Source organism: Apostichopus japonicus, chromosome 8 (genome assembly GCF_037975245.1).
Source record: "Apostichopus japonicus isolate 1M-3 chromosome 8, ASM3797524v1, whole genome shotgun sequence".
NCBI lineage: Eukaryota > Metazoa > Echinodermata > Holothuroidea > Aspidochirotida > Stichopodidae > Apostichopus > Apostichopus japonicus.
In genome coordinates, this window is record NC_092568.1 from 24,843,320 (window position 1) to 24,856,632 (window position 13,313).

At 36.2% G+C, this 13,313-nt stretch overlaps 1 protein-coding gene across 1 annotated transcript in view; it reads right to left on the minus strand.

The window, feature by feature from the left end:
• Nucleotides 1–13,313, minus strand: part of LOC139971246 (adenylosuccinate synthetase isozyme 1 A-like) — a 30,179-nt gene that overhangs the window by 12,763 nt on the left and 4,103 nt on the right. Inside the window, exons 2-5 of the mRNA XM_071977545.1 lie at nucleotides 6,605–6,707; nucleotides 3,660–3,773; nucleotides 1,622–1,679; nucleotides 714–821 (exon numbers count right to left, since the gene is read on the minus strand). Coding sequence (XP_071833646.1) covers nucleotides 714–821; nucleotides 1,622–1,679; nucleotides 3,660–3,773; nucleotides 6,605–6,707 — 383 coding nt within the window. The remainder of the gene's footprint in view (nucleotides 1–713; nucleotides 822–1,621; nucleotides 1,680–3,659; nucleotides 3,774–6,604; nucleotides 6,708–13,313) is intronic.

Consider the following 13,313-nt stretch of genomic DNA (forward strand, 5'->3'; position numbering starts at 1 on the left):
TCACACGGGGGTCAACCTATCGATATTTATGATCGGAAGGTACCTTTGACATCTGAAAATAGCATCGAAACTGTAAAAATCCCCAAAACATGAAAAGGTCACGAGAGGTCAAATTGAGGTCAAGGGTCACCCAGATGTGGGTCGACAATTGGATTATACTGAAGCAACTCCCAACCCTAACGGACAATTCGTTCTCAAGTTATCGCAAAAATACTAGTTTTTTAACATTAATTGACCTTTGGTGACCTCAGATCACATGACCGTTAAGTTTCAAAATATTGCCCTAACCAGTTCACAACTTGTCCCAAAATATCAACCTTGTCGCACATTGGCACTGGGAGTTATTGCAGTTTTAGTATTTTGGGTTTTTGGACCATAACTGACCTTTGGTGACCTTTGTGGGCACCAAAAACAATAGGGTTCATCTACTCACTATGGGCCACCCACCCACCAAGTTTGATCATGATCAGTCAATCCCTTGTTGAGTTATCGTGCATACAAGCTTAAGCGTCACACACACACACACACACATACACACACACACACACACACACGCCAACCTGAATACATAGGTTCCTTTGCTTTCAGCAAGGAACCAAAAACATTAAAAGATTATGGCATAACCAATCAAGAGATGTTTGCAGACGGATACGCTACGGTCAGAAGGTAATTCTCATGTTAAATGAAAAACAATTTCAAATCACTTTTAATACCTATTTGAAAAATGCTCAAAGTCTCCCATCAAGTCACAGACGCGTATTCCAGATCTGCTGGCTTTGGAGGAATACGTTGGGCCGATTCCTTTCTTTGTGGTGCCAATGCTAAAAAAAATGACGAGATAACAAAGAAGTTGTGCAAACACTTAGTCTCCGAAAGCAGGCCCATCTCTTTCCTATCATATTTGATGTTTAATACGTAATGTGGCTCGACTGTTACTTTTCCCGCTACTTTTAAACTTGTGTGGAATGTGAATCAATGCTTCGGAAATCTTATGTTTCATGACTTGGTGTGGTAGACACAAATGAGCTACAGTACTGTAGGCTATATTAATCTCCATCAAGCTTAATATTAGGTTACATATGATGATTTTGGATAGAACTATAATTATCTTTTGTTTGACGGTTCTTATAGCTGCTGCCATGGAAACAGTTTACATGGGAAAATTAAAGCACAACCTTAAGGCCTACTAATCTGCAGTACTTACCATTGTCATATAATACATAATATAGTACAAAACTTATCTTTTTGATTTTTTTTAGTGAGTATCCATGAATTTGGCAAACATGTGTGAATATGTTTTCAGAAGATTTGCTCAAATGTCAAAGCCATTATCAGTTTCAATAGTTAGTTCTGAGCATCTACCGTTGTCAGGAGAATTATTTGAACAAACATCCATCTCCCTTCTACAGGGATGTACAGAGTCATGGGGCAACCATACAGGAGAACACTCTAGAATATTTCACGTTTTGCTTAAACTTCAATACCATGATCACGTTCATGAGTTAGAAAGTCACGTGAAGCACTTTAATTGGATGAAACCTTACCCGTCTTGAACAGTGGTACAATTTTTAAATGATGCATAACAGTAATGAAGCAACCATACAGCTGAGATAATCCTTACCAATTCTTTCCTTTTTCCATTTCTTGAAGCCCATCCACTGCTTGATGCATGTCGAAAACTAAGCAAAACAAAAGGGGAAAACCAATAAATGACCTTTATGTTTCTTTGCTTTATCTCACATATTTTCGGCAATGGCAAATAAGCGAAAATATTTTCCATCTGGAACTTTTGAAACACTGAAATGAGATATAACTAAACTTTACATTGTGGAACTTTACTATTCGCTTACTTCCTGGTGACTGCCAAATAACATGCGAATCCTAAAAGTAGTACTTGAAGAAGAGTTTGAGTTAATGTACACTTGTCAATTCAAATTCCTCCAACCAGTTTTCAACTTAACATCAATTCTGACTGAATAATTTTCTCAAGTTAAGTCCAAATCACTCATTTCATTTTTGTTGTCAATCTATACTTCCCATGTTATATGAAATGTGACATTGGCGATATATCAGAGGATATGATCCTTTCAAAAAATTTTGATGTACATTTTCTTCATCACTAGATGATAAAATGACATCCTGAAAGCATACTTAAAAGGAAAATACATGGATTGTAATAAAGCTTGACATTTGTGCTATGCCAGGAGGAGAATGAACTACATCGCCATGGTAATTCACCTAAAGATGTACTTTCTGTTAACTTTTGCTACCATCCACAGATATTTTACCACAAAGGAAGAGTACTATTCATGTGACAAATTTACAGTCTATTGAAGCCAAGTATCGTCGTAAACAGTTTTCTACAGAGCTATAAATGCAAGTCAGCATTCCAAATGCCTCGATCATCATTCCTATGAAAACTTAAACACGATATTATATTCATTAAAAATATCACTTTTGAATAATATTATTACAGCCCACAATTGTACTCAGTTCAAAAGCTATGTGTACGAGCTTCAAACAATCACATCCGGACCAAGATTCAGTGAATGACAACATTGAGAGGGAGACAGACAGTAAGGAGGTTGTCATTTAGGCTATCATTTAGGCTATCATCTTGAATGGTGGTTCACTTCCCTGTCGTGAATCCGAATTATGCTATTCACAAAGTAACATTCATAACAGACATCTTGACCTTTAAGAAAACTCTTCATAGTCCAAAATCAAACCTTCACTTGTAGCAAATACAGCCTCAGCGCTAAAGTGTAAATATATTTTTCAATTCACATAAAAAACCAGCGTACTAGTATTTAAAATTTTCAATTTCAAATTTTTCCTCCCCTCTTGGTAAAAAATACTCTAGTTCTGTTTACCAAAACTACTGTCATTTTACATGTAAGCACCTGTGTAGCTATAAGCCTATTTTTTTGCAGTGTGCTAGGTCTATCATTATTTCATGTGACATGTTTTTGCCCCGTACAGCCCAGGTATGAGTCATTCATAATGCTCATAAATGCATCGAAAAGCCTCAAATACGACCGGGGGGATGAAAGTTTAAACATGAGTTGTTTCATCAGTGATAAATACATGTAAATTGTGCTTGTCTTTCATACGTGATCTGTGAACGATGAAATGCATTACAAGTGGAGCAAATCAACAGACAGGACGAAATGATTCACAGACCATGAGCAAGATTCCAAACAGAATCAAGAAGGACTAACTGCATGGCTTGAAAATTTCAAGATAATGTCAAATCCATTGGGAAGAAGCATATCCCAAAATATACAGTAATTTTTTTTTCATATTTGATCAAGTATTTGGACAAGGCTGTTTTTGTAGTTATTCGGAATACTAATGGACTTCAACTTACTTCTTTTAGTTTTAGTGTCATCATGCAATTGTTAAAGTATGCATTAATGAAGTGGTCTTTATTGCTATGGATACAACTTTCCCATGGCAACTCAATGTTTTGCTTTGTACAGTTACATGATATCTATTCATAAACATTATTTGCAGAGACCTGCATACCGTAACCATGGGAACTACAGGTTTCTGTGAGTTTTTGTATTTGTCTGTAGACATACTGTGCAGTACATGTCACCGTTTGTTATCTTTGCCCATCAATTCTTACTAAAGTCTTCCTCATTTTACTATCTTACCTAGATGAGCTCTGTCCGATATTAACAACCTTTCCCTCCAGTCGCTCAATCCCTTCGTGCCAGCTTTTTCTGCTTCTTCAAAGAGACCGGGCAAATGGATAACCACACCATTACCTGTCACGCACAGAGAAAATAAGGTAAACGAAAAGAATGGAAAGTGAACACTTTTAGTACCGATCTACGTTTAATATCCAATCTGCCAAAATAAAAAACTCACAATTTCCACTTCACATGTTCCCTTCAAATGATGAACTCTTTTTAACTCACCAAGTCTTTCCATGCATATTGAGCTGGACATTTATTAATCTAACGGTCGCTTCACAAGTCATGACAGATTTAATTTTGAAATGATAAATTGTAGTATTTCTAGGTGCAGTGGCCAGCTTGTCATGAAATGAAGTGCATCTCTGTCTGTCTAACAGTACCAGTTGGCACGGTAACTTCCTTTGGTTAACATTACAACTAGACGCAAGTAATTTCACTGAGTTAAGATATGGGCCGTCTACGTACAGTAAGCAGAATTATACAACATAATTGTCTCCTGTTTTTGAGGTTGTCTATTGGTCAAATTGTTGAAGATGTAAATCAATACCACGATTGGGTAACAAAACTAATGTCTAACCTCTAAAGATGGAAAAGCCTTGATCACAGACATCCACTTTTGTAAAGTACAAGTATGCATAAAGTAAGAGCCTGCCTTGATGTTTCAAATCTAGCAGGATTTTCTCCGGATCTTCCTAGGCACTCTAAACTGTTATACCATTTGGTCTACACAGGCTCCCTAAGAGTCTCTAAAGTACTTTAATAGGAAAACGATTTCTTGACAGTTTTTGTATCTATACTTTTCAGATCAAGAGAGAATTAAACATTCACTTTACACATTGATATCGTGATGCATTCAAGAAAGAAAACACAAATATGTTGTGTTTGCATTTTCCACAGCCCTTTTGAGGTTCGTTAAGCTTCGTTTGACCTAACATACCCAAAATAGAAAGGTCAGTGTATTAAAGAGATCTGTACAACCTCTAGAAGCAGTTGGTATATATATTAATTTACTGCTTTTTGCTACTTGATACCAGATGAAGTATTCCTTGAATAACTGTCAGGCCATCGCTAATTTCTTTTTAAAATATCACCTGGGGAGTGATCGGCAGAAGATCTAACTTGCTTTGTATCAAATCTGTTTGATTACGTTATGACGTAAATTAATTCTAATTAATGTGCTTGTAATCACAATCGAAAGATGAGTCTAATCTAAACACGAATGCTGTGTCATCTTGGGGTACTTTTATTAAAATAAAGTTGAAAATCTTACAAGTACAAATACTTAATCGACTCGTTATCTATTAAACAAGACCACTCTTAATGAGGAAATCTTAGCTGGAGTAGACTGGAGCAAATCGAATCCTCCTTTTAATATCGCAGAGGACAGTCAAATACGCGGGAAGATGACAATACCATCAATAACAAGAATGAAAGGATCGATTGCTTTATTGACGACTAATTCAAGTAAAATGGTTCTGCTATTTTAATGCCACGTTACCTTTCGTTTTAAAAGCTTTTAATACCATTTACAATAACTTCTTGGAAAACAAGCGGGGGAAAAAAGACAAGATATTCCTTTTAGGAAAATAGGGAGACCTGACAAATACTGTACGTGTAAAAAGAACAATGCTGTCAATTACAAAAAACTTAAGAGCATAGTGTATTGATTTATGGGTATCAATTCTAGCTATTTTAAAGCCACTCTTCTATAAAAAAGCAATTACAACCTTCTAAAAACAAATATAAAAAAAATAAAAGAGGAGAGGAGAGGATGCAGTGGAAACAAAAAAGTGAGAAAGAGAAAGGAAGAGAGAAATTAAATTGATGAGTCAGAGACAGCTGCAACAGGCTTCTTTCATTATAACAAGAATTTAAACGAACATCACAGCTCCATAATGAGAGTAGAGTAGTAACGAGCCAGTCTATAGAATACAGTAGTTATCGGTAAAATGTCAAAGGTATGAGCAGAACTGATGACGTTACAGACCAGAAAAGAGAATGGAAGCAAACGATAACCAGAACGTCAGCGCTGAAGCCTTTACTCTATAATCTGATAAAGTCTGGAAGGTTGTATGAATAAATTTGACAATTTTTCTGTATCAGATCCAGACAGCGGTGAGAATAAAAAAGGTCATCCCAGGAATTGGATGAAGTTTGTCAGCTTCGGATACGACAGAATGCGCTGCAATTTGTAAAGTCTCATGAATTCAAGTGGCATTTGAGACTTGAAGAGGACACGGGTGTGTACAGTAGCTCAACTGTTCTGTTAGGGTACCCAATGCTTTTCTGGGGGGGGGGGGATTAAGAAAGAGTTGTAAAGTAGTCAATTTTTTATGGATTTTGATGGGAGTTGCATGGGAGTTCATAATTTCTAATGCCTATTAGAGTGATTAGGACAATGTTGTTCATAAGTATCTTTGACCTTTAAAGTATGTGATAAAATGAGATGAGTTGTAAAGTTGGGACTTAAAATAATCAAAGGTGGGTTTCTCAGATATGGTCTTTACTAACTATGGTACCATTAAAAGTTCTACAATTCAAAGCTCTTATCGAACCTTGGTCGACTAGACCTACAGTTGACAACATACAGCAGACAACAGTAGACAATGGTGTACATACAGTATATATGCAAACCCTAATTTACGGATAAAATGACTGAGCTGCATACTGTATGTCATTTGTTATTATAATCATATATGAATGCATATAACAGTACCAGTATATTACACATGTTTGAGCAAAAAACAAATATTGTTTAATATATCTGCTGGAAAGTGGAATAGGATTAATTTCAGTTTATATATAAATATGCAAATACATTGCACTAAAACAAACCAATCAGGATCATTCCATGACGAATCTCACATGTCAAATTATTCCTCAGGCTGATTGATACTCACCGATAATGGATGTGCAAGCCTTGTGAATGATACCACTTGGAAGCAGGTGGAAGTCATATTCAGTGTCTCCTACCACAACGGTGTGACCAGCATTGTTTCCACCCTAAATAAAAAAACAAGAAGAAAATTCATTACCCTTCATATTTCATAAGCCCAAAACTAACTGATTTGGGTTATTTACAACACTTACCTGTCCCCATTGTACATATGCACTCAAATCACCCTATCAATACAAAAAGTTGATTAACATTTTTTGAGTACTGCGCCCCACACTGACCTACTGTACCTTCAGGGTCAACGTCCCTTCCAAGCCTTGATAATGATGATAGATTTGGAAGGAAGAGGAAGTGGATGATAACCCGGAAGTGAGTCAGAGAGGTCGGCGACAGGGGGCGCAGTGCTAAGATGTTAACAACGTTTGTAAGCTAGGTTGATTTTGTAGGGTATATGTAGAATGGAGAAAGGTTAGACAGGAGGAGTATAGTAAACCATTCTCATTCTTGTAAATAAAACTCTTACAATGTATACATATGTTATTGTAGCATACTACACTCCTTGCCTACTGTAAACACCATCAAAGTGTTATTGCTTCAAAAAGACTAGAGATTAATTATTCAGGTAGTCACATAAATTAGAAAATGTACAGTGTAATGTTAAGTACAGATATTGAGTTCTAACTGTTTCAAATTGTGTGGTGCAAACAGGCAACTAACAATCGATGCAATTTCAAGTTACATTATGATCTTGAGTTTGGTTAATTTTTCTAGTCAGGTAGTCTGACCAACCAACCAAAATCAGTTGTGCAGGTCGTTTTGTCAGCCAACCAAAATCTCTTGTAGAGGTTGTGTTGTTGGTATTTTTGGTATAGTCGTCTCAGACGATCAAATGAGCATCTTTCTGTTTGGCCACCCAAACTCAACTTTGGAGGTTGTCTGCCAGACGACTAGTTATTTACATCAAATTCAGATTGCATTGTAACTAAATAGGTAAAATTATATTAAAATTGGTATCATTCCAACTTTTGTGTTTTATTCATCAACCTACACATCTATCCTATAGTGTACATATATGGTCATTGACTCATTGTTCTTTAGCTATGGACATTTTGTTTAGGCATAAACCAAATTTGCTGTTCAGACACAACCAAAGTGTAACAGCACGGTAGTCCATTGGACAACCAGAAAAGTCCTTGAAAAGTTGGCCCTGTGTGACCTACTTTGTGCCTTGTAAGTTGCAGTCAAATATAAATTGCACCAAGACGTGTTGGTTCTTACGCATAATTGCAGACACAAAATTTCTGAAAAGAGTCTACAGTATTTACTGAAAACTGTTGAGTAATATAGCTTAAAAAACTTGCTTTGCTCCAGTGGTTCTTTGCATTGCCATTTTTATGAACAACACCAAATATCTATTTGACCTTACACTACTGTACAGTACGCACCTCCAAAGGCTCCACTCGGCTGTTTAATAACTGAATAAACGTTTGAACTGAACTGCATAATCATGTAAACAAAAAGTTGCATGCTCACTGTTTATATTCATAGCACACTATATTTCAAGTCAGCAAATGAATGTCAATAGATAAAATTAATAGCTTGCAAAATCAGAGAGAAAGACTTAATTCATTTTTCAATCCTTAACAAATAAGAGAATTTGGCATTTCAAAGTGGTTTGGTGTTGTCTATGCACTTTTAAGTTCATACCGTACCGTTCTACTCCACTTAAGCGTTTTGCATACTTCAGCATACATGTATCACCTTGCCCTCTTCATGCACAAACCTTTACATATTAAATGTGTTTAAAGACTATTGTGATCGGCTCATATTTCCATGACCTAGCATATAAAAACTTAAACAGCAACACGGCTGGTTTCCTCAAAAAGTGCTCGACATCTTCATCATAAATATTTATGGGATAGAGATGCAGATGTGAAGTTTCCATCTACTCTAGTGTAGATGAATGAATCTGTCAGTGAAAAGACAAATATTTAATGGCTTGAGTCTGTGCTGTATGATATCCTTAACACTGTTTTAGTAGTTACACTACTGTAGTTGGTACTGGCTTGTATACTGCACTGTGGCTGACGTCTTAAAGTTTTAAAATGCGGATCGAGACAAAGTCAATATTCCTTTAAATTTTCTACGTTGGTGAAAAAGAAACCGCCTCCATATAATATTTGGTGTCTTTAAAACAGGATTCCAATTGACAATTAGTTATGGGTAAACTTCTGGGACAGTACAGCATAAAAAGAGACGGTTCTTTCAAAACAAGAGTTAAACCACGGTCATGTTTCATTTCAGATGTTTGTATTCTGTTTGTACTTGTGACGACTGTACAAACTTCATTAACTTTGTCTACGGCAAAGTCTACACATGAACCGGTTTAAAATTGTATTGTTTCATACAAATAGTTCTAATTTAATAAATATTTTTTATTTTGAAATGAAATTGAGCATGAACAAATACAGCATGTATAGTTTTATCCGAGTATCACACTGTCAAATACTGTACAGGTGCCATGTACAAATTTACTGTATGAGTACATAAATAATAAGCCCTATTATTTCACGACCATGCTACTGTCACTATTCTTGCAAATTTCGGTGTACATATCTGTACGGCTTGAGCAGTAACACTGACCATGCAGCCAATAGATACCAAACAGTTCTGATGGAATGTTTTATAACTATGGCATATCAGCAAGATTGAGATGCATATATTGGTTTCGGATTGATGGTTCATAAAATCTTTGAACTCTCGTAGCCATCCTGATTTCTAACATCACATCAGGATATATAATACTGTACATGAGGCCACCATCGTAGCTGTCAGAGACAGGAATAATTCTTGGAGGGTTTATTGCCTCTGCCAAAGTTATCTAGAAAGAGATATCCCTTCACTTCTAACCTTTTCTAATCTCTCTTAGATACACATTCCATTGAAGGCATCTTTTATCATGACCTCTTGGAGATCATCAACTTCTTTTAATTAGCTTGTACTGAAAAGTTGAGCTCTGCAGGACTTAATTAGAGTCATTAAAATGAAATTACCCATGGGGACAGTGCAGTAATGTTTGGTCACTTGTACAGCATACATGTTATAGTGGACATTAATTAAAGTTTTCTTACAAAGTACTGTATGTTCCCACGGTTACCCATGATAGAGACAGTGCAGCATGTTATCTTGGACATTAGGGACAAGTTTTCTTACAAGGTATGTTCCCACGGTTACCCATGAGACATTGCAGTCACGCTGTCACGGTCAGTCACTCACTGCAGCATGTTACATTGGACATCAATTGACAATTATCTTACAAGATTTACTTTCATTTTATTTACCCTTCAGCAAACCAGATTTAAGCTCAGACAGTAGGTTAGCTCAAAGCAATTAATCATTACTTAATTCACAAGATGTTACCTAGTTATCTCATCTAAGTACACTGGCTTCATCTCTTTGCATTCTGGTAGGACTACTACTGTAGGTTGAGCTCTTGGGATTATAGTTTTCACATGTAACAGACAGACAATATTTATACTACTGTATTTTCAGCAGTGTACAGTGTGCTAATTAATGCATATTCTAAATATATTGCATTGCAGCTACCATGGTTAATTTTGTAACAATGCCTTGTCTTCCTCCTAGTATAACTGGCAAGCAATCCTGCATGTACCTGTAACTGCCAGTTTAACCCTGAGGAGATGTTAAAATTACAGGGATGAATTCACTGAGAGGGCCTGAGAGAACCCTGGTCCTCTCTCCCTCTCTCAACACTTTCTCCCATTTAAATTTAATAGCTGCAATACGATTTTGCTCAAAACATGGCACACAGTGGAAAATTTGTTATGCAAGTTTATCTTGAACTGGCAGTGTATAGTACTACTGTACAGACAGTATTTTAATTTGTAGTTTAACTTTTAAGTGCATAACATGAGCTGCCTGTGTGCTTGCTAAATCATCAAAGGAATGCTAGTAAAATGCCACATGTGTTGTTTGTGCCTCATCTGCATTGAGTATAAAATCTACTACTTTTATGCTGAACGAACTTATAGAATAGGTGGACAAAGTTTGACAAACCATCAAGCGAGTCTTTTAGCCTTACTGGGCCTTCCTCCCATTGAAGAAAGAGAGTCAAGAAAATTGCCACAGAGTCAGGTATAATCACCTGTGTTTTTAACACAGTATAAATGATGATTTATTTTCAAATTTAAATTACTTTCATGCCAAATGCAAAGTAATTTTGCCTCCCAAAGGCAAACAGTATTTAATGTTCCCTGCATTACATCCTCAATTAAGAAGGCAAAAATCTCCCAGAAAGTTCATTTGCAAAATGATAGCAATCTCAAACATACAGGTTATCTGATGTCCCCTTTCATCCTTTTCATGGACTTTTTTTTTGGCAGAAACCGGAAATGTAAAGCATAACATTGTTGTTGTTATTCAAAGAACCAATGATTCACACAGACATATTTTCAAGGAAGCCCATTACCTGGAATATTACACAAGGGGATACTGTATATACACAGTAGCAGCATGGCATACTGCCTCTATATGTTTGATAAACAACAGTCCAATCTAGGACTTTATCAAAACACAAACAACTACACCAATTTATCAACAAATAAATAAACTTCCAGACTTGCATATTTGTACTCTGTACTCAAGACTTTTTGCAAGTTACAAAATTGTTACTGATTTTTTCAAAGTACTGAACAATGATTGGGCTTCTGCTTCACCAATACAGTAATTTATTTAGGAAAACATACTCATTTATATTCACCATAAGAAAATATCCTGGTTTTAGCTCCAGGAAATTGATGAAAATTTATATCAGTGTATACACACCAGTGGCAAAGTCTCACAACACACATGCAACTGTAGTTTGACATTTTGTTCCCTTGATAAATTTGGACCCTAACTTTTTGATAACCCAAAACTGTCTGCTTTAGTTACTTACGAAGAACGACACTTACCTGTCTCTAATCAACAAAGTATGCACTCCAATGTACTGTAAACTAATCAAATTGGTACTTTATTTTACCAGTGTGCCCCCAATGACTCTCATTGGCTCCTCTTTGAATGTACCATTCTGAAGATAAACACCTGCTTTTTTTGAGATTACCAAGTTTACCGCTTGGAAGATATTTTGTGGAGTGCCAGTCATCTAGCCACAACCAGGAATAGCCCTGCAACACAGCCCCATTGTTACTGCACGGAGTACCTGAGATTTTAGTGTTCCTATCCCTCATAAATACAGTGTCACAGCTGTCACATAAATTAGGTCTACCATTCAAAGTTATTCTATAGATGTAAAATTCTAGAATAGAATGTGTGGTTGAAAGTCTGGAAATTAAAGTACCAGCTTCTTATCTTGTTCCGTTCATTTATAGAGTACTACCCGAGATTATTCAATCAAACTTGGATGAGTGAATTATTACATAATAATCAGCCTACAGGCCTGCATCAACAACTGCATTTGTTTTGATTTAAAACTGAAATGATAACAAAACTAAATTCAACTGACAGTGTGTGTGGTGTAAACCATATGGCTGTCTTACAATCAAAGTAACTTAGCATACTGTACAGTAGTACAGAATGTATAATAATTTTTTTTTTTTTGACTCACGAGCTAAATTAAATTCGTACCTCTGGAGGATTGGACTGATAAGTCCTTGGATACGACTTCATTAATATTAGATTAGTATTAAATTTGGTGTTTACCAGTTCAAAACTTTCCCCTCTCCACCACTCTCCCAAAACCCTCAAGGCCAAATCAGTCTGATATGCTTAACACTAAATTACATCTCAGTGGAGTCACTTTCAAGATGGGTACTATTTAAAAGTAATCCAAATAAAAATAAAATGAAACTGTTAGCAAACTGCTTATCCACTAGAGAGCCGTAGGAGAATGTGTAAAAGTAAGTTGGCCTGACGTTTCGATCCTAGCAGGATCTTCTTCAAAGGCTAACTGACAAGTGCAGTCACGTCAGGCCAACTTTAAAGTAATCAAAGGTATATTTTGGGCATGGAAAACTGTTTAACAGATCCACTCACTCACAACCCCTGTACCTTTGCATTGGGATTGTGACTGTGTGATCATCACAAATGTGTACATCACAAGTCCCTTGGAAAGGGAACACATACCACACATGATCAAAGTCAAAAGGCCGAGGGTAAGTCTGTTTCAAGATGGGTTGTATCCATTGTATGAAACGTAAGCTGAACAGAAAGCTGAAGAAGTTAAGCTACTGTACATGCATTGAAGTGAATAGTAATATACACCAGGGCTTCCAACTATATATATACTGCTCAGTCTGTTTATCACATGACCCTAGCATGTCTTACAAGATTTCAACACTTGAGCTAGTCTTAAATTACCACATGAAAAGCAACTGTCACCTTCAATATTGACTGTCTGAGCTGAAGAAACTATTGTTCAGAGCTCTCTTTTGTTGAACTCATTCTCAGCTTGATCTGGATACTGGCAAGAAAAGATCAATAACTATAATACAAAAGAGGACAGCCAGAAGTCACTAAATGATGACAATAAGAGACAAAACTTCATAAGACTGTAGAAATCAGGAAGAATACGTAGTAACTTACCAGAAAATGAATCTTGTTCAATTCATACATCTGTCTATGAAGGTTGTTTTTCTTTGACCTCGCAAGATAAAGGTCATTAGAAATGCATTGCCTTCAAGCAGCTGTTTTGA